At 39.5% G+C, this 27753-nt stretch overlaps 1 protein-coding gene across 1 annotated transcript in view; it reads right to left on the bottom strand.

The window, feature by feature from the left end:
* The window catches only part of dync2h1 (dynein cytoplasmic 2 heavy chain 1), a 76642-nt gene that overhangs the window by 15767 nt on the left and 33122 nt on the right, over positions 1-27753 (bottom strand). Inside the window, exons 61-88 of the mRNA XM_089013457.1 lie at positions 27542-27702; positions 27163-27286; positions 26954-27075; positions 26600-26686; positions 25264-25390; positions 24175-24316; positions 23428-23537; positions 23181-23201; positions 22669-22767; positions 22461-22584; positions 20410-20573; positions 20159-20278; positions 18869-19003; positions 17759-17902; positions 16664-16753; positions 16116-16181; positions 15943-15993; positions 15812-15865; positions 15473-15604; positions 14993-15065; positions 9587-9747; positions 9098-9223; positions 6535-6645; positions 4995-5064; positions 4791-4876; positions 4192-4267; positions 3792-4012; positions 2958-3062 (exon numbers count right to left, since the gene is read on the bottom strand). Of these exons, the coding sequence (XP_088869583.1) occupies positions 2958-3062; positions 3792-4012; positions 4192-4267; positions 4791-4876; positions 4995-5064; positions 6535-6645; positions 9098-9223; positions 9587-9747; positions 14993-15065; positions 15473-15604; positions 15812-15865; positions 15943-15993; positions 16116-16181; positions 16664-16753; positions 17759-17902; positions 18869-19003; positions 20159-20278; positions 20410-20573; positions 22461-22584; positions 22669-22767; positions 23181-23201; positions 23428-23537; positions 24175-24316; positions 25264-25390; positions 26600-26686; positions 26954-27075; positions 27163-27286; positions 27542-27702 (3102 nt within the window). The remainder of the gene's footprint in view (positions 1-2957; positions 3063-3791; positions 4013-4191; positions 4268-4790; positions 4877-4994; positions 5065-6534; positions 6646-9097; positions 9224-9586; positions 9748-14992; positions 15066-15472; positions 15605-15811; positions 15866-15942; positions 15994-16115; positions 16182-16663; positions 16754-17758; positions 17903-18868; positions 19004-20158; positions 20279-20409; positions 20574-22460; positions 22585-22668; positions 22768-23180; positions 23202-23427; positions 23538-24174; positions 24317-25263; positions 25391-26599; positions 26687-26953; positions 27076-27162; positions 27287-27541; positions 27703-27753) is intronic.

Consider the following 27753-nt stretch of genomic DNA (forward strand, 5'->3'; position numbering starts at 1 on the left):
ATGATAACATAATCACTAAAATTACGCTAAAAGGTTTTGTGTGATTATTTGTAAACTAACCATTACCATCATCAATTTTGGAGGCTCTGTTGTTTGCTCTAACACGGTGTTGCTTGTGGCCAGGTCGGCAGCACAGTGCAGCGTAAGATTTAGGCCATTTGCCTTCCCTCTATCCACCTTTTCTAATCATCTATCACGGGATCCATAAAGGGGCGAGGCGAAAGGGTGGCTAAAAGGTATACTCCGTTTAGACCCTAGGTTTGTCTTCTAGCGTGTCACAACCTGATGGGATCCCACAACTTTCTCACGCTCTGTCAAAGCTTTGGAGCAACTCTGTGGCTCAACAAGGACAAACGGGGTCATGCTGCCTTGGCCTGACTCCTCCTATACTGCTGTTCAATAAATACATGTACGTTCATGATGGTTTTCTATTAAAGGCATGAGCCATTATGTGCAGTGGTCCCCAACCTTTTATATGCCACGGACCGGTTTAATGTCAGACAATATTTTCACGGACCGGCGGATAAATACAACAAAATAAAATGATAAGACAGGCATGGAAACTGTTTTTTTCTTTCTTATAAATATAATAATAAACGTGAATCCATTGTGTATTTTTAGACAACTTTAAAATAAAACACAGTTCGGACTCAGATAATAAATAAAACAGAAATTATATAAATTATTTATTGGATTGGATTTGCTTTTATTAGTCTCGCAGTGGAGAAATTTACATTTAATCTTTCTGCGCGGCCCGGTACCAATTGACCCACGGACCGGTACCGGTCCGCGGCCCGGGGGTTGGGGACCTCTGATTTAGTGTACCGAAGTATGCAAACAAATTTGTGATTCAAATTTATGCTGGCCTTGACTCTCACAGGGAATTTTTCTGTTCTATTTTTTTTGAAAAGCAAACAGAAGCAAACTGCTTTTTCAAGCTCTAGCTTTGATTCACGTTCCTGGTGAGCATTAATTGTTACGGATGCATTACTGCTGAGACTTTTTATTCTAACTTATTCACTTCCAAACGATGTGCAAATATGTGTCCACTCCAGTGCCAGGGTTTTTGTCATTTTCACTCAAATTCCAGGACCCACAGAATATTGAGTTTTAGGACTACATAAATATTCAATGCAGTGTAAGGAATATCAGACTGTCTTCTTTCATCAGAAACAAAACTTTATTTTGAGCTTATTTGGTTCTAGTTATCTGCATTGAAAGTGGGAGCGGCTGTACAAAAGGAAAATGCTGCCCCCTTCGCGGGAGAGAAAAACCAGAGGTCTGACCGAAGCTTCAAACACACACTCCCCGCGCAAGAAAAAACTAAACTCGAACAAATTCAGCAATGGCGCTCCACGTCATGCTTTTCCATTCCCGAATACATTTGGAAATGGCAGTGAATGAGTTAAATGAGGTTTCAATGATTGATGCAAAACTCACATTTTGAATACATTTAAAAGACAACCGACATCACTTTTTTTGTGTCCTGACATCGGAAAAACGTTTTATAGAAACGCAGGCTGATAATTTTTGTGAAATGCAAAACACCAATAAAAATGACTTAAAGTGTCCAAAATCTGCAAAAAATTCAGCTGCGAATTGGGCATTTTCAGAAAGTCCTGCCACCAGTTCGTGACGTCACGCCAAGATGTCTTGCCTTGCTCGAGAATCAAAACCATGGCTTCAGATTCGCAGAATATGGTTTCTTGTTACACATCCAGTTATGAATATGATTCAAATAGTTCTGAAGAGGAAAGCATACATGTTTGCAATCGATTAAAGAAGGTTTTCTGGGTCGTTTTGATGGCTCAAGACTGACGTGTAGTGTCACAGAAAATGCAGAAGATGGCGGCAGAGCTCCGTGTAAGGAATTAATCAGCCTGTTTGCCAAGGCTGATTAATTCCTTACACGGACCTTTGTCGCCCTCTTCTGCCTCTTTTTGGTGCAACACGAAGTTTTCAGACCAAACAACTACAGCAAAATGACGTGATGGAAGGACTGCTACAATGTGTCCTTTTTTCGGTCAGGGGCGTTCCTTTAGTGACGTAGGGTGAGGACTCGTCACCAACTAAAAAACAAGACTTCCGGAATATTCAGCGCGAGTCTTAAAACGTAAAATATAGCTATATGCGGTGGAATCTTTGTAAAATACGCTCAGTAGAAGTCATTTGAAGCCATTTCACAAATTATGGACAGAACTTGTCCGGAGACGTCGGTTGTCCTTTAATTATTCCTTTACATGCTTTGTGACTGTGCATGGGTGCTTTCATCGCAGAGTACCATAAATATCACAGATGGTTGCTTGATGGGATTGTTTTGAGACTGCTCAATGCTTTGTTGTTGTTTTGCTGCATTACTGCACTGCATCATTCCAAGAACAACCGTTGACGTTTTTGTGTCTTGGATCCTGATTATTGGATTGTGTAGGAGTACCAAAATTAGCTGCCCTGTGAGTCTACAAATGTAAATGACATTACTTCTCGATTCACTTTGATATTGTGAAAAATGTTCAGAGTCAGGGTGACAAATTTGCGATTGACCAAAAAAAGATGTTGGCAAAATGTTAAAAATTTGCAGACGAATGCTGATTTGGTGAATATGGAATGGTGATGTGCTGGTATCATCACTGCATGAACGAGCTACCCAGTCTTACTCTTGCCTCGTCAGAATTAATTCATTACATGCCCATCCGATGATATTTGGGTAGATAGGATATATTAGTATGCTGAAAATGCGATCTATTGCACAGGTAACATTGCTTGGAATTTGTGATTAAAACCTTAATAAAAGCTCAAACTGAATTTTATGTGATTTTCATTGAAAACTTATGTGATAAAATGGTAGCACAGCTTCATACAGTAGAAACGAGGGAATATGTGTGAATAAGTGAGCATATTGTTAACGCGTGGGCTTGATTTAGAATGTCTGTGTGGCCATGTGGGCGTCTCTTATGCACCTGGGAGCTGATAATTCTCTGCGAGGTTCTTTCGATGTTGGCGGGAAGACCAAAGAAAGCAGGCTTGTCATCCTCTGGGAGATTCTCCACAACCCCACGGTAGTCCTGAGAGCATATGCACATATTACAATATTAATTGTACAGATGCACACACAATACAGAGAAATATTCTTTTTCAATTTTAAAAATTGAAAATAAGGAAAAATAAGGATTCTCTGTGTTGGTTTCATCACTCCAGAATTATGTACAAGGCTTGCATAGTTGGTTTGGCCACATAATGCAAAAGTTTATCATTTTTAACAAAGCAAGATGGGAATGAAATGTTTTGTTTCGAATGGGAGCAGACCTCTTAAGTATCCGTGTTTGTGTTGTTGAGCTAACTTGGCAAAAGGTTCAATGATAATATGCAAAAAAAAGACACAAAATAAATAGGTGTTACTTTCTTTGGAAATTATCAGGTCACAGCAGATTTCCATATTGACTTCCTTTTCCAACCATATGCTGAGCCAACTTTGAAGTGGCAAAAACAAAATGCACTTTCAGAGACAGCAAGAAATGTGAGTCAGTGATAAAGCTTGGGTGGCCTCTCGCGGCAATCTGTACTTTTTTTTCTTTAAAAACTTCTTAGTTAGCCAACGCAGCTGATTTCATTTAAGATACAGATACACTAAATTATAGCATTTTCTTCCAGAAGCTAAAACGGAATTGCTCCTTTTTTAATAGCTGTATTTGACATTTGCATGATTCAATTTGGGGCTGCTTAAGGGGATGTTGGATAAGAAGACCTCCATCTTAGCAACTGCTTAAATAAAAAAAATATGCTTGCAAACCTACCGATATGGAGCAGGAGTTTGGAAGGCTAATCTGTGATGGAAGAAAGCGAGTTCCTTTGCTCATTCCCTGTCCGGCTGAGAGGGAGGAGAACACTCGTGCGGAGAAGAACTGCTCCAGATAAGAACGCAAGATGCGAAGGTCAGACGGGTTGTCGATGCGTCCGCCATAGATGGCACTCTCCAACAGACCATGGACAAACTCCCACTGAAAAGGTTTACCGCCTAAGAGATATCAGACCACGCATAAAAGCCTCTGAAGTGCACATACAATGTAAGAGTACAGGCATTTACCGGCAAGATGCGATTATGGTAAACAAGGACAAATGTGAAATGGAAGCAGTGACGCTTCTTCGATCAGAAAAGAAGAAGTCTAAAAGAAGAAGTATAAGAGTGCCTCCTACTTTCAAAAAGCCTGTCGATGACTTCAAAGCCGGCTCGCAGGTCTGATAAGGAAAACTCATAAAACTTAGTCCAACCCTAAAATGAGAGAATATTAGATATTACACATTGCTTCGACTGTCGTGTTCATGTGTTGAATTGTTTGTTTTTGTTAAGTGTGAATATTTCTTCTCACGTTTACGATTTTAACGGGGCTTGAACATGTTTGCTCAATCCATGTTGGCTTAATTGGCGAGGAAAACTACATTTGCATTACGTCTGGGCATGGTTGGGGAAGACCCCCAAGCATTTAGAGGTTGGTGAGAGTGGGTAAGCGCGAGAGAGGGAGAGAGAGAGAGAGAGAGAGAGGGGGGGGGGGGGGGGGGACTGACTGCAGCAAATGGCACTGCACCAACTGCTAGAGAACACTGATGCAAATAAGTGCAAACTTGTACGGATTAAACTCTGATAACATTTCTTTGAGATAAAGTCAAGAATGGCATCTTGTACTTTTAAAAAGTACCAAAAAGCATTGAACTGTTGTTACCTCTACCGATATCAAAATGCTGGCATTGTGACAACCATCGTGTGCAAGTGTGCATGTGTGTTAAGTGTGTGTGACCTGAGGTATGTAGTTCCGTCTCTCTTGGCAGACAGCATGGAACCAGGCTAGACAAAAGAAAGACTGGGACCGAGCCAATATCCCCCCTATACAAAACCAGTTACAATAAGCATTGACATCACAGTAGCAAGCTATCAAGATGAATGTAGCTGTAAAATACACCAACAGATTTAAACAATAAACTATTACGAGAAGAGTTGATACCTTTACTGATCTGTTCAGGTGTCCAAGATTCATAGGTCCTCAACAAGTTCCTCTTCAATCCAGGAGGATCCTGGATGCAGATATCGGTAAAGAAGGAACGCATTAAACCACAAGTGTCAAACTCAGGGTTTGGGTACCAAATCTGGCACCGCAACAACATTGTATTCGGCCCGCAAATGCAATTCTTGCATGTCAAGTGCCATGATGGTTGCTAAAGTCCGAACCAAAATTTCAATTTGTCCCATGTAAACCACAAAAAGAGTCATTCTTTTTTACTTCAAATTTGAATACTAATTATTAATTGATTTGTTGTTGTCTGCATGTAATATGTGGAGGAGATGAAACATTCTAATGGTTTCCCCAAATTCATAACAGCCCTCGAGAGGAAACCAAAACGACAATGTGGCCCTTGGCAAAAAAAATGACTTTGACACTGCTACATTAAGCTGATTACCGTACCTTATAAGACAATCGACACCATTTTTTTTTTGTTTCCTAACTGACATCAGAAAAAGGTTTTATAGCATATAAAATACCCAAAACACACAGGCTGATATTTTTAGTCAAATGCAAAACACCAATAAAAATGACTTAAAGTGTCCCAAAACTACTTCAAAATGACCCCGGAAATGGTGAGTTTCAGAAGGTCCCGCCCCGTTGTTTGTGATGTCACGCCAGGACGTCTTGCCTTGCTCTAGAATCAAAACAATGGCTTCAGATTCGGAGAAGATGCTTTCTTGTTACTCATCCAGTTATGAATATGATTCAAATAGTTCTGAAGAGGAAAGCATAAATTTTTGTAATCGATAAAAGTCCTTCTGTGTCATTTTGAGGTGTCTGGACTCCAATGTAGCTCCCCGAAAATGCACAAGTTGGCGCCCAAGCTCCGTTGGAAATGGGTTGATTTGTCTGCTGGGAATTTGTGTCAACTAGTGTCAAATAGTAGTCTTGGTGCAACACACAACAATTCACCATCGCGTTATTTATGTGCTTTTCTTCTAATTTCGCCATCAACACGGATCAACACAGTTTTTAGACCAAAGAAAGTACCCAAAATGCATTGTGTGTCGCTTTCTCGTTCAGGGGTGTTCCAGACGTGACAAAACCAGACTTCCTGAATATTCAGCGCGAGTCTTAAAACGCAAAATATGATAATATGTGGTGGAATCTTTGTAAAATACGCTCAGTAGAAGTCATTTGAAGTGATTTTACAAATTATGGACACAATGTGTCCGCAGGCCTCGGTTGTCCTTTAAAGTCTATTGCAAACAACTGAGTATCTGACTGAAACACCCAAACCGAAAGCATTTTATTCACATAAAAACACATTTGCACTTTGGAATTGATGAGTTATTTAAAATGGGTTTCCTTTTGTTGGCAAACACAAAAAGATGGATTGACAACGAAGTGGTAGCAAAAGCAGATTTCCCCTTGACTGCATGTACAGAGTGACCTTGTCGTCATATTAAACAGCCAATGGGCCCAAAAATTACCAGTCGTATTCAACACTGCATATGGAGAAGAATGCGCAAATGTGTACCTCATACGTGATTTTGAGGCTGGATTGCAGAAGTATGGGAGGAAATCTGGGATGAACCTCGGATGTCAACCAGAGACGGAAGCCTTCTTTGGGATGAAGCACATTTAGCTCCTATGAAATGAGGATAGTACACATTTGGACAGATGGATAAATGGATCGATTATATATTTAAATATGTTCTTGTCTGGGTGCTTCTTTTCTTTGCATTCCCTATCCAGTCTTGTGGTATGGCTACTGTTTGAACAAGCTGACTGAGGTTTTAAGCTCTGGGTTTCTAGTCTGCACGTTCAGTTCGGCCATTTGCCTCCCAGAAAGACCACAATGACAGAATGTCCATGCACATTTGCAAAAATTATAACAAATTCTCCATTGATCCGTTTTCTATAGCATTTGTCGTCATTAGGCGCCACAGCTCGCAGCCTCCTGTTTCACACTTATTGACAGTTCAGTCTAAGTTAACACGTTTGCATGGGATGTGGAAGGGAACCATAGAATCCATAGCAAACCCACATCATCACTGGTAGAACATGCGAACTCCACACGGAAAGGCCAGTTATAGATTAAATGATGAATATCAGACAAATGTGGAGTTATTTACCATATTTTCCGGTATATAAGACACCTTCAATAAACGAAAAGTTTTTTCAAATATAATATGTAATTATTTAATGCTGTGCCGATTACCAAACAAACATGCGGATCAAACCTCTAAAGATGGAGGACACTGATTTGCTGTGGCGACCCCTTGCCGAAAGGAAAAGAAGAAGAATTATATAAAAGTTTTCCACATAAGGCCCACCACATTATAAGGTGCTACAGAAGAGGCTTGCGCACAACTTCTTCGACAGGGTGAAATGGAGTTGTTGGCTGCTGACAGTCGTTGCAAGATCTGTAGTCGCTCAATATTACTTCACATATGAGGCACAACTGCGTATAAGGCGCACGATCATCTTTTCAAGAAAATTAAGGCTTTTGGAAGTGCCTTATATATCGGAAAATACGGTGCATGAAGATGTTCATTCGATATCTGTTCTGTCTGAAACCCAGAAAAAAACACACCAAAAAAAAAAAAACAAAGCTTGCTTCAATATTTTTAGGAGGAACCGTACATGGATTAATAGCAAACATTAAGTGGTAAAACGGGCTTTCCGTCTTTGCACCTGGCTGGTTCTTTTGGAGCCTCTGTTCATCTTTGTCAATTTTCCTCATTTCACAAGCATCATTTTGTTCATTCATCATTCTCTCATCTTAACTTCCATTCACACACTGCCCCCATCATTTCCTCAGTTTTTCAAGGCAGTTTTTCATTTCAAGGTTCACTGCCGAGACCTCATCAGTTGATGGGTAATAGCAAAACAAAGAAAGAGAGCAACCAAGAGGAACAGATGGAGGATTTAAGGTTCACGGGCTGTGTTACAGTTGGAAAATAGCTTCAGACGATGACTGGGATGTAAAACAAAAGCTTTGCGGCAGACTGTGCGCATCACTGCTGGACCGAGGGATGCATCCATACTTCTGCCCCAACAGCTATGCCTCCAAGTGAGTGTTGACCTGCCACACACTTTAAAAAACATAACCCTAGGGCAGGTACAATTTCATAAATAAATGAAAAACCCAACCACCTACCCCCTGCCCCCCAAAAAATATATATAAACGGTGGCAACAGTGGCGTAACAAGATATGACAGAGGTTACCAAAGAGGGCGTGCCATGCACTACATGAAAGGAACACGTGAACAACAATAGTATGACGATTCAATATGTAAGGAAGAATTTACAATATTTTAAAAGTGTAACTTTTGACATCAAATAAGCAGTGATGTATTGAATTTACAGAATTGATCATATTCAACACGACACAACAGTCGAGTTACCTCATTCGCTGCCATTCTCGAATTTATTCGGGAATTGAAAAGTGTGACGCAGAGCGCCATTCCCGAATTTGTTTGGGTTTTGAAAAGTGTGACGCAGAGTGCCATTCCCGAACTTGTTTGGGTTTTGAAAAGTGTGACGCAGAGTGCCATTCCCGAATTTGTTTGGGTTTTGTTTTTTTCTTATGGGGGTGCCAATGGAGCACAGGTCAGACCTCTGGCAATGCTTCCACAAGGGGCCAGCATTTGAATGTTGTCCATGTTAGCGCTTTGTTACAGCTTCAGCCTTATATAAATCAATATGTATGTATTGCATTGTATTTTGCACAGCCGCCCCCATTTGAAGCTCAGGTATCTCCACACCAATATAACTTAGGAATTAACTCTTTTTTTCTGATGAAAAAAGATAGTCTAAGGTTTCTAACGCTGGATGGTTATGTAGTCCTAAAAGTCAATATTCTGTGGTTTCGGCAATTTGAGTGAAAATGTCAAAAACCCTGGCATTGGAGTGGACACATTTTTGCACATCGTCAGGCAGTGAATGAGTTAATAGAGCAATATCAAACCAATAAAAGTATTTGTTTGGAGCAGTAGCGATTAAAAAGATAAAATGTGGAGCCTAATGTTGGTACACAAATGCCTTACAGAATTAAAAGTGAATATAATGTAAACATGAGAGAAAAGCGTGCTTACTTTTTCAAGGAGGGGTAACCATGCTGTGACAAGATGAAGGTTTTTCAAGCAAAGCCACTCTCCGTTTCGGGAGCATTCTCTGAGTTTAGCCAAGGCCACGTCAGCCTGTCCCTGACCCATTGAGATCTGGTCACACAGAGAGCCACAGTCAGGAAGGGCACCAAACACAGGAAATGAGATGGAAAATCCAATTCCGTTTTAGCATTCGAGATTAGTGAGTAGAAAATGTGATTGCACCATTCTGTATTTCTCTTCATTGGGTGAAAGCAGGTCTGAAACTAGATTGCATTGCAAATTTTAATTCAATCAAATTTGTAGATAGCTGACTTGAGTTGAAGTCAAACAAATTAACTAATTTATATGCAAAGTTTATTGCAATTAGATCTTAGATTAGAGTCAAAACAATTTTGGAACTAAATCTACCACCGAATGTCATGATTAACATGTTTTCTTGCATACACAACGTCTGAATTTGAATCTGGTGTCTACCTCATGATATTGATCTCGACCCACAGTGTCCGTGGCAAGTTCTACGAGCTCCTGGGAGGGGTCGGCCCCCGCCGAAGTGATGATCAATACTGGTTCCCATTCTAAAGTCTCAGCATAAAGACGGCGCAGGTTCAGTGGAGGAGGAGAGAGCTCCTTCATACCTGGTGCCACAATTGAAGCAAGAAAAATAGTCTCACGTTCTGTGTGGATGTTGTATTTTTTTTAAGTGATGCATCTACTGTCATTGACAGGGAATCATAGCACGTCCAAAAATTGTAAGTCTATGACAAAAATGTTGATTGAAAATAGTAAAATAGAATACACACACACACACACACACACACACACACACACACACACACACACACACACACACACACACACACACACACACACAGAATCAAACAGTGTCTTCGAAACTGCCAGCGGATACCTTTGGTGGCTGCTGCCAAATGAAATCCGCTACACCCATCCAAACACACACTGACATTCAAGGTCCTGGTAGCAAGCATCTAGCTGATTTATCATGGCAACATGAAGAAAAACATCATCTACAAACATTAGGTGCAGTGTGTGTATGAAATGGGGGTATTTAACTCATTGAGTGCCATTCCCGAATTCATTCAGGAATTGAAAATATGACGTGGAGCGCCATTCCTGAATTTGTTCGGGTTGTTCTTTCTTGCCACCGATAAAGCGCTGGTTAGACCTCTGGCAATGTTTTTTTTTTTCGCTTCCACAAGGGGCAGCATTTTCCTTTTATACAGCTTCCCCCACTTCCACCTTATACTACTCCAAACCCATATAATTTAGGAATTAACTCTTTTTTCTGATGAAAGAAGATTCTAAGGTTTCTTATGCTGCATTGAATGTTTATGTTGTCCTAAAACTCAATATTCTGTGGGTACTGCAATTTGAGTGACCATGACAAAAAAGCTGGCCCTGGAGTAGACACATTTTTACAAATCGTCTGGCAGTGAATGAGTTAAGAGTATGCATGTGCAAAAATACAAATACTGTATGTTATCACTGATGTTATCAGTAGGAAATGTGTATTCTCACTGCAAACAAGCACTCGGGCGATGAATTTTAACATTCATCTTGGGTTTTGTGACATGTAGTCAGGGCAAAGAGGAACCATGAAGCACACTCTTTGTTGAAAAAAGATTGCAGTGTTTGAACAAGTAGTAGTCTTATAATATATATCATCCCAGCGTTGAGGGGGGATTGCTTTGCCATACATATTGATATCCATCCACCCATCCTTTTTTATACTGCTTATCAACATTCGGGTCACGGGTATACTGGAGCCAGCTGATTTCAGGCAACACCTGAAGTACAATTTAGACCGGTCTCCAATCAATCAGAAGGATAAGATAGAAGAACAATAAATCATACGAGTTTGGAGTGCTTGGTTAGGGTAACCTATGATGGATGTTTTTGGAATATGAATGGGAGGCGGACGGCATACAAACCCCACACAGGAAAGCCGGAGCCTGGACTCAAACCCCCAACCTTACATGAGGTGAGGCGGATTTGCTAATTAACTGATTCGCTGCCAACTGAAAAATTGTGACATGGTGCGCCATTCCCGAATTTGTTCGAGTTTTGGTTTTTCTTGCGGGAGGTGCCAATAAAGTGCTGGTCAGATCTCTGGCAATGCTTTTCCCTTCCACGAGGGGGCAGCATTTGCCTTTTTTCCATGTTAACGCTTTGTTACAGCTTCAGCTGTTGTCAAAGCGCTATACAAATCAATACGTATTTATTGTATTGTATTTTGTACAGCCGCCCCCATTTGAAGCTCAGAGAACTCCAGACCCATAACTTTGGAATTAACTCCTTTTTCTGATGAAAGAAGATAGTCTAAGGTATCTTACGCTGAATTGAATGTTTAAGTAGTCCTAAAACTCTATATTCTGTGGGTCCTGCAATTTGAGTGAAAATGACAAAAACCCTGGCACTGGAGTGGGCACATTTTTGCACATTGTCTGGCAGTGAATGAGTTAAATACTTACACCATGCCGCCACATGTTGTCATATATAGTACAGTGAAAAAAAAGTGTAATCAAGTAGATGCTTTGTAACGCACATGAAATCTGTCTGGTCACACAAGAATTCAGGCTCAGAAGATGATTCATAGAGTTTGAAATTTATTTCTGCATGTGTTAAGCAAGGCATGACTGCGGGTGAGCAGTGGCTAGCTTTAGACCAAAAGGATTGGGTGAGATTAGTTGTAAAAGGATTACAGACCATGCCTCATTAGCATACCGATTTCCTGCCAAACACAAATACGCTCACTGTTTCTCGACACTGCTCCTGGTTTATTATCAGCCTTATCGGTCGCCCCCCTTGAATGAAGACTAAAACTGGGGAAATACTGACTGCAACTCCAATGGTGGACTCAACAAATTTGGGAACTTGACTCTCACAGGCCGTAACAATGTACACTAGCACACCTAATAAGCTCAAAAATAAAAGGCCCTATCATACATTCTGCCTTCCGTAGATAACACTCAATTTTGATTGGCACTATCCTGGCGCTGTAGCTCATTCTGAAATTTTGTAATATGTAAATTGCAGTGACGTGCAGTCAGGGGAGGCAGGTGAGGCCGTGCCTCACCTGTCATCATGGTAATATCAAATGAAAAAATAAATTAAACAGTTAGATTTATTTAGGGATTTGTATTTTAAAGTTCTTTTCCATTTAACTTAATCATTTTTTGATTTTTTTTTCAAAATCGCTGAATTTTCACATTTACCGTTCTCACTGCGAACAAGCACTCGGGCGGTGAATTTCAACATTCAACTGTGTCTTTGTGTTGTCATGTTATTTGCTATATAGTATTTTTACGTTGTTTGACTTCAAGATGGCGCCGCAAGAGTGGCTGCCTTTCCAGCAGCTCATGTATTTTGTCTTTCTACTTTCATTCCTTTCATCACTTTGCTGCTATGAAATGTAATTTCTCCACTGCGAGACGAATAAAGGCAAATCCAATCCAATCCAATCCAATCCAATCCAATCCAATCCAATCTCACTGCAGGGCAAGCCAGCAGTGAGACCGCATTGCTGTCCCTCAGCATATCGCTATTAAAGTGTTCGAACACTTTTAGTATATGAACTAAATTTTTAGTTTAGCGTCTTCTTTTCCTTTCGACTTTTCCCTTCAAGGGGTCGCCACAGCAAATCAGTGTCCTCCATCGTGAGAGGTTTGATCCGCATGTTTGTTTTGGCCAAGCTTTTACGTCGGATGCCCTTCCTGACACAACCCTCTGTATTTATCCGGGCTTGGGACCGGCACAAGAAGACTAATGTCCCTTTGTGGCTACAGAACAAGCAACTCACTCAGTAAAAGCTGGTGTATCTAACGTACAGTCACTGTCCATTATAAACACTGTACTACAGTGTTTATTTTATTTTATTTTTATCAAAACTGTGTGAAGCATAGGTGAGGCACTCAGTTCTCCTGCCTCATGACAGGGGGCGCTGGTGATTCCAAAGATTCTTCTTGCGACTCCTCGGCTGCAGAATAATACAATTAGTGACGGCAAGCTCCAGTAAACAGCAAGTTAAGTGGAACCATCAAGTCATTTTTTCGTGCTGCTTGGCCTTATTTTCAGAATGGAGGATTACATAACTAAATTGAAAGAATTTTCTAAACTGGACTTTCAATCGAAGCAGGAGATAATAATTAAAGGAAGACCAACACCGGACCGTTTAGCTCACAAAAGGTGAGGGATGGATATAAATCTGCTGGACAGTTTCTCAGCTTTTTGGCCCAGAATGATTTAATTGAAACTATTCCTGAGGTGACAAAGTTCCTCTAGCTCGTGCTCACTGTTCCACCTACTACAGCATCATTGGAGCGGTTATTCTCAGCACAAAAGACTGAAAACATACAGTCGGAACAGGACTGATCAATGACGACTTTCTTCACTGGCAGTGATCTCCATTGAGACAGAGAGACTTTTAAAACTTAAGAAAGATAAGGAAGGTCTTTCTTTAGAAGGAGTGGCGCATGGACTTCATTTATAAGTAAAGGTAACACGATAATGACATTTTTTTTAATTATTTTTTCTATATTACGGTTTGTATATAGAATGCTGACATGATTTTAAACAAAATACGTTAACTGTTGCCAATCAAATGGTGAATAAGCTACTCCGTAGAGTTCATGTTTGTAAATCTGACTGTGATGACGTCAGTGCCTAACCAGCCAGGAACCTCACCGCACGGCACTGGTAAATTGCCTTGCAAAGAAAATTTTCATCCCACTCATTTTCACTGTGTTACTCATGAATATGAAGAAATGTGGTCCTTTCTAGGAATAATATGTTGCCCCTAAGAACCACAACAATAAAAGTATATTTTCTCGCTGTGTTTGAGTTTTTACAGAAGAACAAAGTAAATGTTGTCACATGCTCTTAAAATCAATTCAAATGTCAGATGGGTTTCTTTCTTATGTTGAACTTTCATAAATGGCACAAGGCTTTTTTTCACAAGAGACCATAGTGTGAGTAAAACGAAGCATGATACAAAAAAGCACCTGAAATATGGTGGAAATTACAAATGGAAGAGCTCAAATATGAAGAATCTTTTTTGAGTGAGTCTTTTTTTTGTCAGGATTTGTTTCTGCAGATGGATCACCACATTTAAAGCACTTCTACACATTTTGTGGACGCCCCTTATGCTCTACTTTATCCTAATTCTGTCTGGCTTTGTCATTTCTCTTCAATCCACCTTTCTCCTGCGGCAAGGACTTGTTTTTATTAATAGCAACACATTAACTCTGTATATTGCCACTGTGCAAATACTGATATTAATAATGCACTTCCTGGATTCATTAATGCGACTAAGTCCACTGACAAGCTCCTTGTTGATGGTCACTCAGTCCAGCCTCTTCATCGTTAAAGCTTTCATGTGTGTGTGTGCGTGCGCACGTGCGTGTGTGTGTGTGTGTGTGTGTGTGTGTGTGTGTGTGTGTGTGTGTGTGTGTGTGTGTGTGCGTGTGCGTGCGTGTGTGAGACCATTAGTTTATTTACTTACTTATTTACTTATTTGTCTGTGTGTTTATTTATTTATCTGTACGCTTATTTATTTATGTATTTATGTATTTATGTATTTATTTATTGATGATAATAATACAGTTCATTTGAATGTGTGTTTATTTGTTTATTTATTGTGTGTGTGTTTGTTTATGTATTTGTTATTTGTTGTTTATTTATTATTCACATGTGTATTTATTTATTTATCAGTTTATTTGTTTGTTTTGTCATTTCTTCTCATCCAAATTCCCTTGGTGAGATCTTTTCTTGTGCAGCTTTGCCAGATTTGTGAAGATACCGACCAAAGATATGACAAAGCCAAGCTACTGTACCCTTAAAATAGTCTGAAATGAAAACACTTACTCAATGCCTGTGAGGCAAATGCTGTCATGGCACTCTGCAGTCGATCTGGTCTAACTGCCTGAACCAATAAAAGCTGGAGGGAAAATGAAGGCAAGAGAAAGAGTCGAGACTTAGCTTGGCTGTCAAGAGATGCGCATCAAGTAATCTTATTCCCATTCAGTGTTTTTGTTAATGATATCAATTCAATTGATCATCTATGGGAAAAATGTTTTGTGGACATGAGGCCGGCATTCATGAGCACTAGTCCAGCGCACATCGATGTAGCGAGATCGTGAGGCAGACACATCAATATGCCGATTAAATAGATAATTTTTTGGGTATATTTTTTAAGTATCAAATCCAAAATATCCCCGATGAAGGGCATACAATGGTACCAGAAGGCAAAACACAGGTATGCGTCAAGACATCTTTCTCCAGCTAATAGAGGTAAATTCTCTCATTAGTAATATAGATTCACATTTTATCGGAGGGAAATCTAACCTGCTGGAAGGCAGTAATTTTCTTGGCAATGGATGGTGGAATTTCTTGTTCACAGTGTGAGCTCCGTGCGAAGGACAGCCAAAGGTCTGAGTCACTCAAACACAAGGACTGATAGAGGGCTGCGAATGTAGCCTGAGAAAAGGATGGCAGCTGTTAACTAAGGCCAAAGAAAAGTTAGAATGTGAGACGATAAAGAATTCTGCAAAAGTTGAAATACAACATGGCAAATTTCGATATACATCGTGACTGTGCACTCTCGCTTATTACCGCATTATAGATATGCCGCATACATATATGAAATATAATGCTGCCTACATTTTCTCGAGTAAATTTGTTTACCTTGTAAACTGCTACAGATCTGTGCCTCTCCTGATCGATCCAAGATGGGAACTCCTGGCGTGGGGAAGAAGGAGGGATGGAGAGAAAGATGATTCTAAAAGAACAGACCATATTGTGAAAACAAATCTTACCTCTTGTTTGAACATTTCCCCCACAACGGAGCCGATGAATACCTCCCATTCCTGTATTGGAATTATTATTGCGGTGATATTTAGTGAATAAATTGTGAAGTCAAGAAGGCCAGAATGTCACAGGTATACTGGAAAATACATGCTTCATAAAATACAATGAAAGGTATACTCACATTTTCCTGGAAGAATTCAGGGTATATGCCCTTGGTAAAGTGAAGTGCAAACATTAACTGGTGAGCCTGAAGGTTACAAAAAGAATGCAAAACAATGAAGAGGATTTTGTATGCCATGCTGGATAGCAAAACGTTTTTTTGTGAAGAATTATTTGATGTAATGAAAACGGTGCATAGACATCGTATTTACACCCACATTCATACAAACAAGGTGTAATGAAAGATCCAGATTCCAAACCTGCCATGTTCTATTTGAAAGGCCGACATTTTGTCATCAAGATCAAGCATGTATGCACCATTCTCTCTGAACAATATATCTGTCATTTCATGTTTTACTGTTCAACAAACATCAGTTTGGCTCAACATTTTAAAATGTTCTCATTTTTGTGAATCAACAAAATAATCAAGAGATAGATTGACCATTAAAAGAATCGTTTGCTGCATCCCTAACATTTACACACATTAAAATGATGCAATAACCTGCAGGTTTGCAGCTGAGTCACTTGAATGTTTACATACTTGAGTATGCGTTTGTGGCGCTGTTTTACCTTGAAAAGGGAGCGACAGACATAGTCATACACCATATTTTTCAAGCTTGCTTCCAAAGCAGTGATCCTTGCTTCAGTTTGCGCCACTTCCTACAGCACACAAAAATACATGTGAATTACAATGAACCGTTAAAAAAGACAATGTGCTCTAAATTTCTACACAGTGCAGGGAGTGTGGCAAAATTTGTGTTCCACCGACATGTGGTGAATGACATTAATATTTCTTTCACAAATATGACAACAGTGCATAAAAGTTTGAACCATCGTAGAAATTAAATCATCAATGTGACTGTAAAGTGACTTGACAGTTTTGAAAGGTGTCCTTGTGCGCTTTGAAAGGCGCTTGAAAATACAATGTATTATATTATATTATATTATATTATATTATATTATATTATATTATATTATATTATATAGTAGTAGTAAGTTTCGTTATATCGATATTCTCGGGAGTCGGAAAAAATATCGATATTACCGGACTATCGATATATCCGATCCTGCGGCATGTAAATTTTCTCCTTGCGTTCATAGAAATAGTATCGTAATAAGCAGTACTATCCATATAACCGATATCGATATAACGAGACTTTACTGTATTATATTATATTACATTACATTATATTATATTATCCATCGATTTTCCTGGAGCCTATCTCAGCTGTCTTCGGGAAGGAGGCGGGGGACACCCTGAATTGGTTGCCAGCCAATCGCAGGGCACACAACGACATACAACAGTTACTCTCACCTGAAGAAAACCCACGCGGCTCCGGGGAGAACATGCAAACTCCACACAGGGAGGCCGGACCAGGACGCGAACGTATAATAATAATAATAGTTATTATTATTATTATTATTATCAGAATAAAAACGTACAACCTATGATAATTATATTATCTATTATATAATTGTCCCATTGTGGGACGAATAAAGGTTTTATTATTCTTATAATCTATTATTATTATTATTGTTATTATTATTCGTATCATCTTTTTGATAATCTTATAACTTTCACACACATATGGGGATGTACTTTGGGTGGAAGGTGTGTACCACCCAAAGGTTTGTCATAAAATGCTTAGCGAATGACTGGGTCACCTTCTCAGCCTGAAGAGCCCTTTGGAAAATGCGTAGAAATGAAGCAAGACTGAAGCGGTACATGTTATCAATCTTTGACAGGTCCGTGATGACAAAATACATCTTGCTCGCACTCTCTGCAAGAGGCAAGTAGGCATCCCGTTCCTGAAATCCAAACAAATTTGTGTGAATGCAAAAAATAATAAACAGAGATTTGTGATCAAATTGAACATTGAAGCGATGTGAACCAGACGTATTTGTTATGATCAATGAAGTGGGAGAGGGGTCCGAGGAAAAGAGACAGACAGCATGGGACATTAAATTTATGGGAGAAAAAAAGAACAGGAATGTGAAAGATTGAGGCGTGATAAACAAATAGCATTGGTGGAATACTGCTTCCGAGATGAGTTTCATGAAATGAAAACAGTGTAAAGATACTTGAAGAAGATTGAAAAATCTTGAAAAGTAAAACAGTCGCCTTACAATTCCACTCAAGGCACTTTCATTAAAAGTCAAAAAAATGTGATATGCAGTGAATTCACCCCTCTTTTGAAAATATGCCCTCAAAACTATCTACTTTGTATACTCTATGTATCATTTGTGTTACACTGTTTATCATCAATTCAAAATATACATCCAGTTTAAATGTATCTGTCCCATTCCATCAAAATTTTGCACAGAAAATGTCTAATATCGATCCATCGTATGTGGGCTGAGACATAAGTGCATTAGACATGACATCCAATTTGAGAAAAAAAAAAGTGCAGGCGATAGTAAGATCGAGATGCTCTCCAATACCATAAAAACGTTTGAACCCTATTCTCAATGTAGGCTAGAGGCAAGACATAATGAGGAAAGATGAATAGTGTTTAATAATCAGAGTGAAAATGCATGTGTGAAAAGTGAGTCCAGGGAGCAAACAATTGGCCCCATTTCTCCTACATATTTTAGAGCAACATTTGCACGACCATACGTTGTTGCCCGAGGGTCCCTGAGAATCTTGGAGGTCTACTTTTGAGCAAGTTTGAAGCCAAGCACTGAGCCAGGGAGGATATGTCAGGTTAAACTGCCCGGCCTTGATAAAAATGTTACGATGTTCATGACAGTCAATTCTTTACTGCGTGTGAATACCTGGTCCAGAGATGCTTGCAGACGATGTGATTCCAGTAGCGACTCCTGGATGAGGGCACTGCTTGCTTTGGCCTGGTTCAGACTGTCAATCAGGTCCCGGTTCTCCAAAATATTCCCCTGTGATGTAGCCAGGGTCTGTTGTGGTGGGTGCACGGGTAGAAATAGACAAAACGGTTAAGAGCAAAAGCTGCTGTCTTCTAAGAGTCTCATGTGGGACATTCAGACATTGTGAAACAATTTTCTAGAACTGACTGAAAATACACAGCATTCACAAAAACCTTTGGGTAAAATGAATGGGGGAAAACAGTGAAGCGTGAAAATGGTAAACTGACAAAAACCAATCATAAGACTGTTTTCTTGTACCACCAATGACCCCATTATGTGTTTCTCTTGCACAAAAAAATGGGTTCTTGACATCATATCCAGCAACTTTGTATTCACATGTTAGAAATTAATGTAAAGTTAATTTTGACAACCGTCATCTGCTTGTCACTGCATTGTCAGATTTTCAACACCGCATTTTCAGGCAGGCAATTAGCCTTATGCTTCTGCACTAGTTACTGTTTTTTGACAAAAATTGTATTTTAACTCATGTGCAAAAATGTCATTCCAATGCCAGGGGTTTTGTCATTTTCACTCAAATTGCAGTACCCACAGAATATTGAGTTTTAGGACTACATAAACATTCAATGCAGCGTAAGAAACCTTAGACTCTCTTCTTTCATCAGAAAAAAAGAGTTAATTCCTAAGTCATATGGGTCTGGAGTTATCTGAGGTGCAAGTGGGGGCGGTTGTACAAAAGGCAAATGCTGCCCCCTCGTGGGAGGGAAAATGTTGCTAGAGTTCTGATCAGTACTTGATCGGCACCCCCTTGCAAGAAAAAAAAAACAACCTGAAAAAATTCGGGAATGACGCTCCACGTTGTGCATTTCAATTCCCGAATAAATTTGGGAATGGAAGTGAATGAGTTAAAGTGGTATGATGAAAAGATAAACTGGGCGGATATACTGTACTGTAAGAATTAGGACAAGGCTATTTCCTTTGATGACAATAGCATTGATTGATTGATTGATTGATTGATTGATTGATTGATTGATTGATTGATTGATTGATTTGTGGACTTTAGAAAACCCTGACAACCGCCTAACTGATCATCATCATCGGGAATGGGACTGAGATTTCGCAACAGCGCAAATACACACTTGAAGAATGAAGAAGTCACAAAAGCAACATACAACACAACACATTGCTGTACGACATGGGCAGGAAGCGTAATGTTTCTTGTTGTACCTCCAACAATGACTCTTCTAATTGTGAAAGCTGTATCTTCTTGTCTTCCTCTTGTTGAAGCAATCTTGTTTTTTCTGTCTCTAATTCAGGTTTTTCGTGTTGAATGGTCAAGGCCAGAAGCTGTGCAGAAAACAAAACAAGCAAACATGGACTCTTTGTGTTGTCATGACATTGTTCTGCTTTGATTGACGAAAATAATATAAGATGTATTGCTGACCAATGGGGAGGGATAAAATCATGAAATAAATCACCTGTCCTTGAAGGCCTGCCCTTGTGGTGGTAAAGTTAACCTCCGTGACTACGGAAACGGCATCGGGGGGGATGAAAGGGGAAGGATTACGTGTTGCCAGGAAGAGTCGGAAGTCCTCATTGTAATCAATGACCTTGTCACCAATCTGTACAACGTATCTTGGGCCTGTGTGCATGTGCATCCAAATGTGCGTTGCCAGAAAAGAAAGAAACAACAAGGGATAAGGTTTTTTCCCCTCTGAAATGATATTACAAGTCACTCTGAAATGTGACCTATACTGTACTTAGAATTTCTAATGCAGCAAGGCCTTTGTCATTCTTTCCGCTTCGTTCTTTCCATTGTGAACACCCCCTGCCCTTATCTGCCAATTTCCGAAAATGAGTTTTAAGAAGGGCTGTTCAGAATCATGCCCCAAGTTGTTATAACAGTGTGGCTGATTTACATAAAAATTGCCCCAAACACAATTTCAACGATCATGATTTAAGCAGGTAGGCTGAGCAAAGAGAAACCATTTCAATTTCGCCGACCCTACGGTAAAGACAACCTACCTACCATCCTCATAGGACAAACAAAAAACCTGGGAGTTGTGATTTCTACCCACAACATTTGACTGCAAGACAGAGCTCCGAACCACACGCATCACTGGGCCACAGTCACCATTCCTAAATGCTTGATCAGTTTTCCAAATCCAAAAATTGGCTTGAATACCAAATGAAATACTAAAAACTGATGTATGAGCGATTCATTTATGTGGAAGCAAACGCAAAACTTGATTTACTGTCCACGGTTGACAAAACACATGCAAATAAACACTGCATCAAGCAAAATAGGCATACGGTACAGTAATGATTACCATTAGAGCTGAATGGTGAGTATTGTTTTTGCTTTTTTGAATGTTGCTGTGCCGATGACCATTTTGTGTTTGGGAGCCTTTGACTGAGTGAGTTGCTTGTTCTGTAGCCACAAAGGGACATAAGTCTTCTTGTGCCGGTCCCAAGCCCGGATAAATACAGAGGGTTGTGTCAGGAAGGGCATCCGACGTAAAAGCTTGGCCAAAACAAACATGCGGATCAAACCTCTAAAGATGGAGGACACTGATTTGCTGTGGCGACCCCTTGATGGGAAAAGCCGAAAGGAAAAGAAGAAGATGTATAGGTGTGTCAAATAATGTGTATGCTGTAAAATAGTTGTTGAATGTGGCACTGATCCAATGAGTACAAAAATAACTAGTTTCATAACTTTGCTGCTGTGAAATGTAAATTTCTCCACTGCGAGTAATAAAGGCCAATCCAATCCAAAAATAAATCCAATAAAAAAGGAAAATTATGTCCACACTGATTTACTTTATAAATAATATTAATAATGAGAAATATATAATAATAATAAGTCCAAGATGGCGCTAAACTAGGCAGCCGTCAGCAAGTGCTCTTTTGTGCCTTGCTTGTTTTGTTGTTTTTGTGTTGTTTTTGTGTTTTCTTTTGTCACTTTGAGTTGTTGTGCGTCATGTGGAACGGTTACAGATTGTTTTTCAGCATTTTTGGCACCGACATGTCTAACAAATAAATAAATAACATTAGTAAAAAAATAAAATCGTCGAGTTGCTTGTTCTGTAGCCACAAAGGGACATAAGTCTTCTTGTGCCGGTCCCAAGCCCGGATAAATACAGAGGGTTGTGTCAGGAAGTGTCAAATACAACCTGCTGCTCCCTCCTGCCTGTTTTTTTGGGATCCACAATCACCATCACCACCACGCAAACCGTTACAATTTGTTTATATTTGCCCTAACAGTTTTTCTACTTCTTCCTTTCCTTTCCATTTACTTTCACAACTTTGCTGCTGTGAAATGTAAATGTCTCCACTGCGACACTAATAAAGGCTAATACAATCCAATCCTATCCAATATTACAGTCCTTTTGAATTTGTTCAATGATATGATGTGAATTTTTCTCAAGGCAATTCAGATGCATCAGAGACAAGTCATGAAGCAAAATGATGTTGCATAACAGCCCAAAAATTATGATCAAGTCTGGTTTTGTACATTTTGCAACTATACCTTGTGCAATGAGGTCTCTCCTCAATAGTGGATAGAGTACAGGTTCCACTCCATCCATTTCTTGAATGATGAGAGTTTTTCCAAATCTGACTGCCAGCTCCAATGCTGTCATGAAGTTGCTATCCTTTACGGACATACAAACATGGCTATTATGAGGTCACAACTCAAAAAAGTGAATTACATCAGATGCACTTGAAGTCAAACGTACCTGTTGGTTGATCACCTCAAGTCGGTTTTGTTTGAGATGTGTGCAGAGCCATTCTGTGGCTCGTGAGGAAGGATCAATGAGAAAAGGGCAAGCAACACTCTGACAAAAAAAGAAAAATATGTGTTTTGTCATTTTAGCATGTCTTCAGCTTGAAAGGTGCTGGATCACTCGGAAATGAGGTGTATGTGCACTTATAGGTCAACTTCTTCAGTTCTGTGTCTTTGCTGCTATGTTTATTGATCAGCGTGACTCCTACATATGACAGGAGAACAATTCCCCCCTGGGTCTATATATTTGATGGTCTTATTCCTGCCAGCATGTATGATTGCACTGTGTGTACACAGATGAGCCATTTCTGCTTTGACAGTTCAATTCTTCATATGATGGTTGCGGCACAAATTCAAACATTAAATAAATAAAGTTTATGGGTCAAGCTATGTATTTATATTACGTGACTTTACATGTATATGGCATGTGAACAAACAATCTGGATCTAGCGATCAACTTCTTACCCGTAACTTAAGTTGATTGATCTATAAGACAGAAATGGAGAAAAAAAACACAAACACAGATGTAATATGTTCATATGGATATGGCAACAGTCTCAATGCAGTTGTTTAAAACTTTGAAGGATGATTCAATCACGGTATAAAAGAAAGGGGTGGAAATGAATGATCAAAGGCAAAACAGGGTTCATATCTGTCACAATAATATCAGTGTGACAATCAGAAAAGGTAAGAATAAGAGTGAATTCCCAACCTGTAGAATCACGATGGCATTCTCCATGGAGAGGTCATCAGATGGCAGCCCTTGACTCTTCCAGATCAACTGTTCACTCTCCAATGACAGGAATGACCTGAAGTCAAACTCTATTCCAACAAACATGGCCAAAAACGAAGACTGTGATGAGTTTTGGCCCACAGCTGAGTTTAATCTTTTGAGGGGGATGAATAAACAAATATTTTTCATTCGGCAAGGACTCCCAACTACTCGTGTCGTGAGAGCTCATCAGGTGTGCCACAGAAAATCACCAATATGCTCTATTGGTCCCACAAATATTATTTCAGATCTCCATATAGTCGTTTCTTTGTTTTGCTCATATATTAATTTTGTAGTCAACTAAACAGGCCCTTGAGGGAAAATTCACAGCAGCTCATTATTATTTAATGGATCTAAACGTTGACACTTTTTTTTTTTGTTTGGTCATGTGCGGCATAATTAAAATGCGTGCCTTGTTAATGAAGATTGGGTAACTCTGATAAAGAAAACATGAGCAGAAGCTTTGAAACTTTATTGTTTCATCAGTCCGGGGCTCTTCACAACACTTAGTTGCTCTCAAACTTCTGAGAATCTTTTTTGCCAACATGCCTTGCCTTTTTTGTTTGTTTGTTTGTTTGTTTGTTTGTTTGTTTGTTTGTTTTCAGGATTTCAACAATGGCCAGATGTCCAATTGCATTTTATCCGTTAAGTGTTTGAATTGTGTTTTATTGTCGAAAGCACAATTACTTTGCAGTCCAGACTGAGCCATCCAGGTTTCTAGACAATGTCTACGACGATCTTCAGGAGCTGCGGACAAATATGTGATGAAGGCTGCAGCAAGCATTGCCCTTACAGGGAGTGTATCTAACTCATTCTTTATCTCCGACATCTAATGGGGAAAAAGAGGAGGGGAAAAATGGGAGAAGTCAGGTAAAAAAGCCAAGATAATGCACTTCCATGACTAAGATCGCTGAGGCCAAAGATAAAATCGCCTGTTTTTTAAGGACTACATTAGCATACTATTTTAATTTCTCATGGTAATTTTTAAACCGTGGCAAAAAGTTTCCAGCGCAAGTTCGATTAATACAATGCCAAGTTCTCACTCGGTGTGTGTGTTTTTTATATATATATATATATATATTTTTTTTTTTACACAGGATATACTTGCTGATGCCCCTGAATCAAGCCAAGGTAATTAAACATATCATTAAACATATCATCTTAAATATTGATATTGGTATCCGTGTTGATATGCAATTATTAGTTATTTCTATATTCGACTATAATTTATAGTAAACAGATTTGGATATTGCAGATACTAACTATTATTTACGAGTTGAACTTTGTAGGACTTGATCAAAGAAGCAAATGTAGTTTGATGTGTAATATAAATGTCAGTATATATGGAACTTATTTTAGTGTCGAGTATACAATTCCTTTTATTTATCAGTTTTGTTTGTTAATGCATTTGTGCTGGTATTTGGATTTTTATACAAAATGAGGTGTTTTTCACACACAAAAAGCAAACAAAATGAGATGAAATTGCAGATGTGTCTGTCAGGTTAAAAGAAATGCAAGTAGACAGTGATGTGTTTCTATGAAACAAATGGTAAGGAATGTTGAGAGTGTGAGGGAATTAATTTGTTTGTGTTCCGAGAGGAGATTGGGTGTTTTAATTAACACCCAGACAGATGCTGTTGAAAGAGGTTAAACAGCCAAACAAGTGACCTGAGACATCAGGGCCCCTCATCCCGTTGTCAACAGAAAGCCTTTTGTGCATTGATTTTACTATAAAATGGCTATAATAGCAAAAGCGGCATCAATAATTCAAACAACCTGTGTGTTCCAACGCTTGTGTTCCCCATCCAGTTGGGAAATCAGTTTCTGGGCAGCATTGATTGTGTCCTGAGCTTTTGTCACTTCAGCCTCCAGTTTAGCTGCCTCTGCAGTGTGACACTGAAACCTGTCAGAAAGAAAGACAATGAACTGGTGGGTCGCTCTCTCTCTCTCTCTCTCTGAATGATCTTGATCTTGTTGAGAAATACATTGTAAGGATGCATGAATTAAAAAAATGAGTCACCTTCATATATGCAGGATATTATTGACCTTTAACTTGATAGCAATCACCATGGTTCAGTACGTTTTAAGAAAGGGCGAATATATTTGCCCTTCGAGTAGCCATGACTGTTAATATCATTGATGACCATAAAATGCAGTGGCAGTAAACACACAGTAACAACAAATTGGTTCAAGGATTGCAGGCTGATGTGTCGAATGGGAAAGTTGCAACATGATGAGTGGAACCTTGAGAAACATGCTCAGCAGCCAGTTGCTCGTCATGTTGTCAAAGTCAATTTCCCAAAGGTGAGCGCGTAAGAGATTATGTGGCGTATTATAGTAACCGTGGTAACTGGGTTAGCTCCTGCAACTGCGATGGGGAGACATTTTTAACATAATGATTTTAAATGAACAAATCAAGTTTAATCACTTGTCCCTGCAAGCAACGTTGAGTCCTTGTGTTCTAGCTGTAGCACATGCTTAGCTAAAATCTAGATTTTATTGCATAGTATTTTTTTATTTTCTTCATTTAATCTCATTTGTAGGTAGGTACTTCCGTAGGTTTTCATGACATTGAGGTCAGAGAGGATATATGTTTCTTAACTCATTCAATGCCATTCGATGTGCAAAAATGTGTCCACATTCGTGCCAGTTTTTTTTTCATTGTCACTCAAATTGCAGCACCCACAGAATCATTAGTTTTAGGACTACATAAAAATTCACTGAAGCATAAGAAACCTTAGACTCTCTTCTTTCATCAGAAAAAAGAGTTAATCCACAAATTATATGGGTCTGCACAAAAGCCAAATGCTGCCCTCTCGTGGGAGGGAAAAACATTGCCAGAGGTCTGACCAGTGCTTTAGCGGCACCCCCCCCCCCATGAGAAAAAACAAAACCTGAAAACCTGCACAACTTCGGGAAAGGCACTCCACGTCATGTTTTTCAATTCCCAAATGAATTCGGGAATAGCAGTGAATGAGTTAAAATGGTCCCCACAAAGACAGAACCATATCATAGAACACACATGCCGCACAGCCACACACAATCCAATTTAAACCCTAAATATGAAGCAACCAGCTTTGAAACAATAAGATAAATGAAATGAGGTTCTTACTTCTCTTTGAGTTCATTAACTTTGTCTCCAACAGAGTTCAGTAGACCCTCAAGCTTATTTCTTCGATTTTCAGTTTTCCTTAGGTTGCTGGACAAGCACAATATATAATATGATCAACATCAAGAAAATCTGACTCGTCTCAAAAAATGTCATAAATCTCATTGCATGTGCTATTTGTACCAATTTGCATACACTCCTCGAACACACATAATCAGATAGGCAGCAATTTAGCATACTTGACAGTCAATCATGTTTGCGCCCTGTCAGTAGATCTGCTGTTTATTCTATCAAGGTTGCACCCTGTGGTGTCTAATGTACAGCTTTACACTATTGTGTGTCTGTGTGTGTGCTCACTCCATTAGTCCAGCCTGCTCTCGCTCAAGAGGCTCTATCCTCTGTAGTACATGAGAGTATTGAACATTGGCTTTAACCCAGGCAGCCAGAGGGGCAGCTGCTGCACTTGCACGTTTTGCATTCTGTCCATGACAACAGGATCGCAAGTCACAAACAGCATGATCTGTTAGTCGGTCAAAAACATACTTGTATACTAGGGGACAACTGACCTTGGGGTCGAAGGAAGCTTTATTCCTGTACAGTAGCTCTTCCACACTCTCGCGAATCTCCGGGGTGATGTTCCTGGCCTCAAATGTAACTATGTCTTCCCTCACGCCACGCTTGGCTAGGAAACTAAAGTGAGAACGGGGAGATAAAAGATTATTCGAATTTTTGTAATCATTATAATTATTATTAACGGTACAATTTATGACTACAGTTGCACAGCAGACAGCATGTTCACCCCTTGAGCTGAGTAAGTTCAAGAACTGTATTATTTTAATCAGTCGAATTAGTCCCAAAAGACGAAGCTGTCGTTTCATTTCTATCGTCTCCTCTGTGTGTATTCTTAGCAGCTGTTCCTCATGCCTCTATTCTAACTTATCTCACCTCTTCATGCTGACCCAGGACGTATCAAAAGTGCCCATCAGTCTTAGGACGCCCTCCAGGATGTCCCTGATGACATCAGGTGGCATGCGGAGAGAGCGGATCTCAGACAGAGCTTCAGGCTTGATGTTTCCTACTGCTTGCTTTGCCTCATCCACCAAAGGCTTTCGGGAAAAAAAGTAAATGTGTGAGAATGTGCCCAAGCTATGGTGGAG

Source organism: Hippocampus bargibanti, linkage group LG14 (assembly GCF_051943395.1).
Source record: "Hippocampus bargibanti isolate YZ-2025 linkage group LG14, ASM5194339v1, whole genome shotgun sequence".
Classification (NCBI taxonomy): domain Eukaryota; kingdom Metazoa; phylum Chordata; class Actinopteri; order Syngnathiformes; family Syngnathidae; genus Hippocampus; species Hippocampus bargibanti.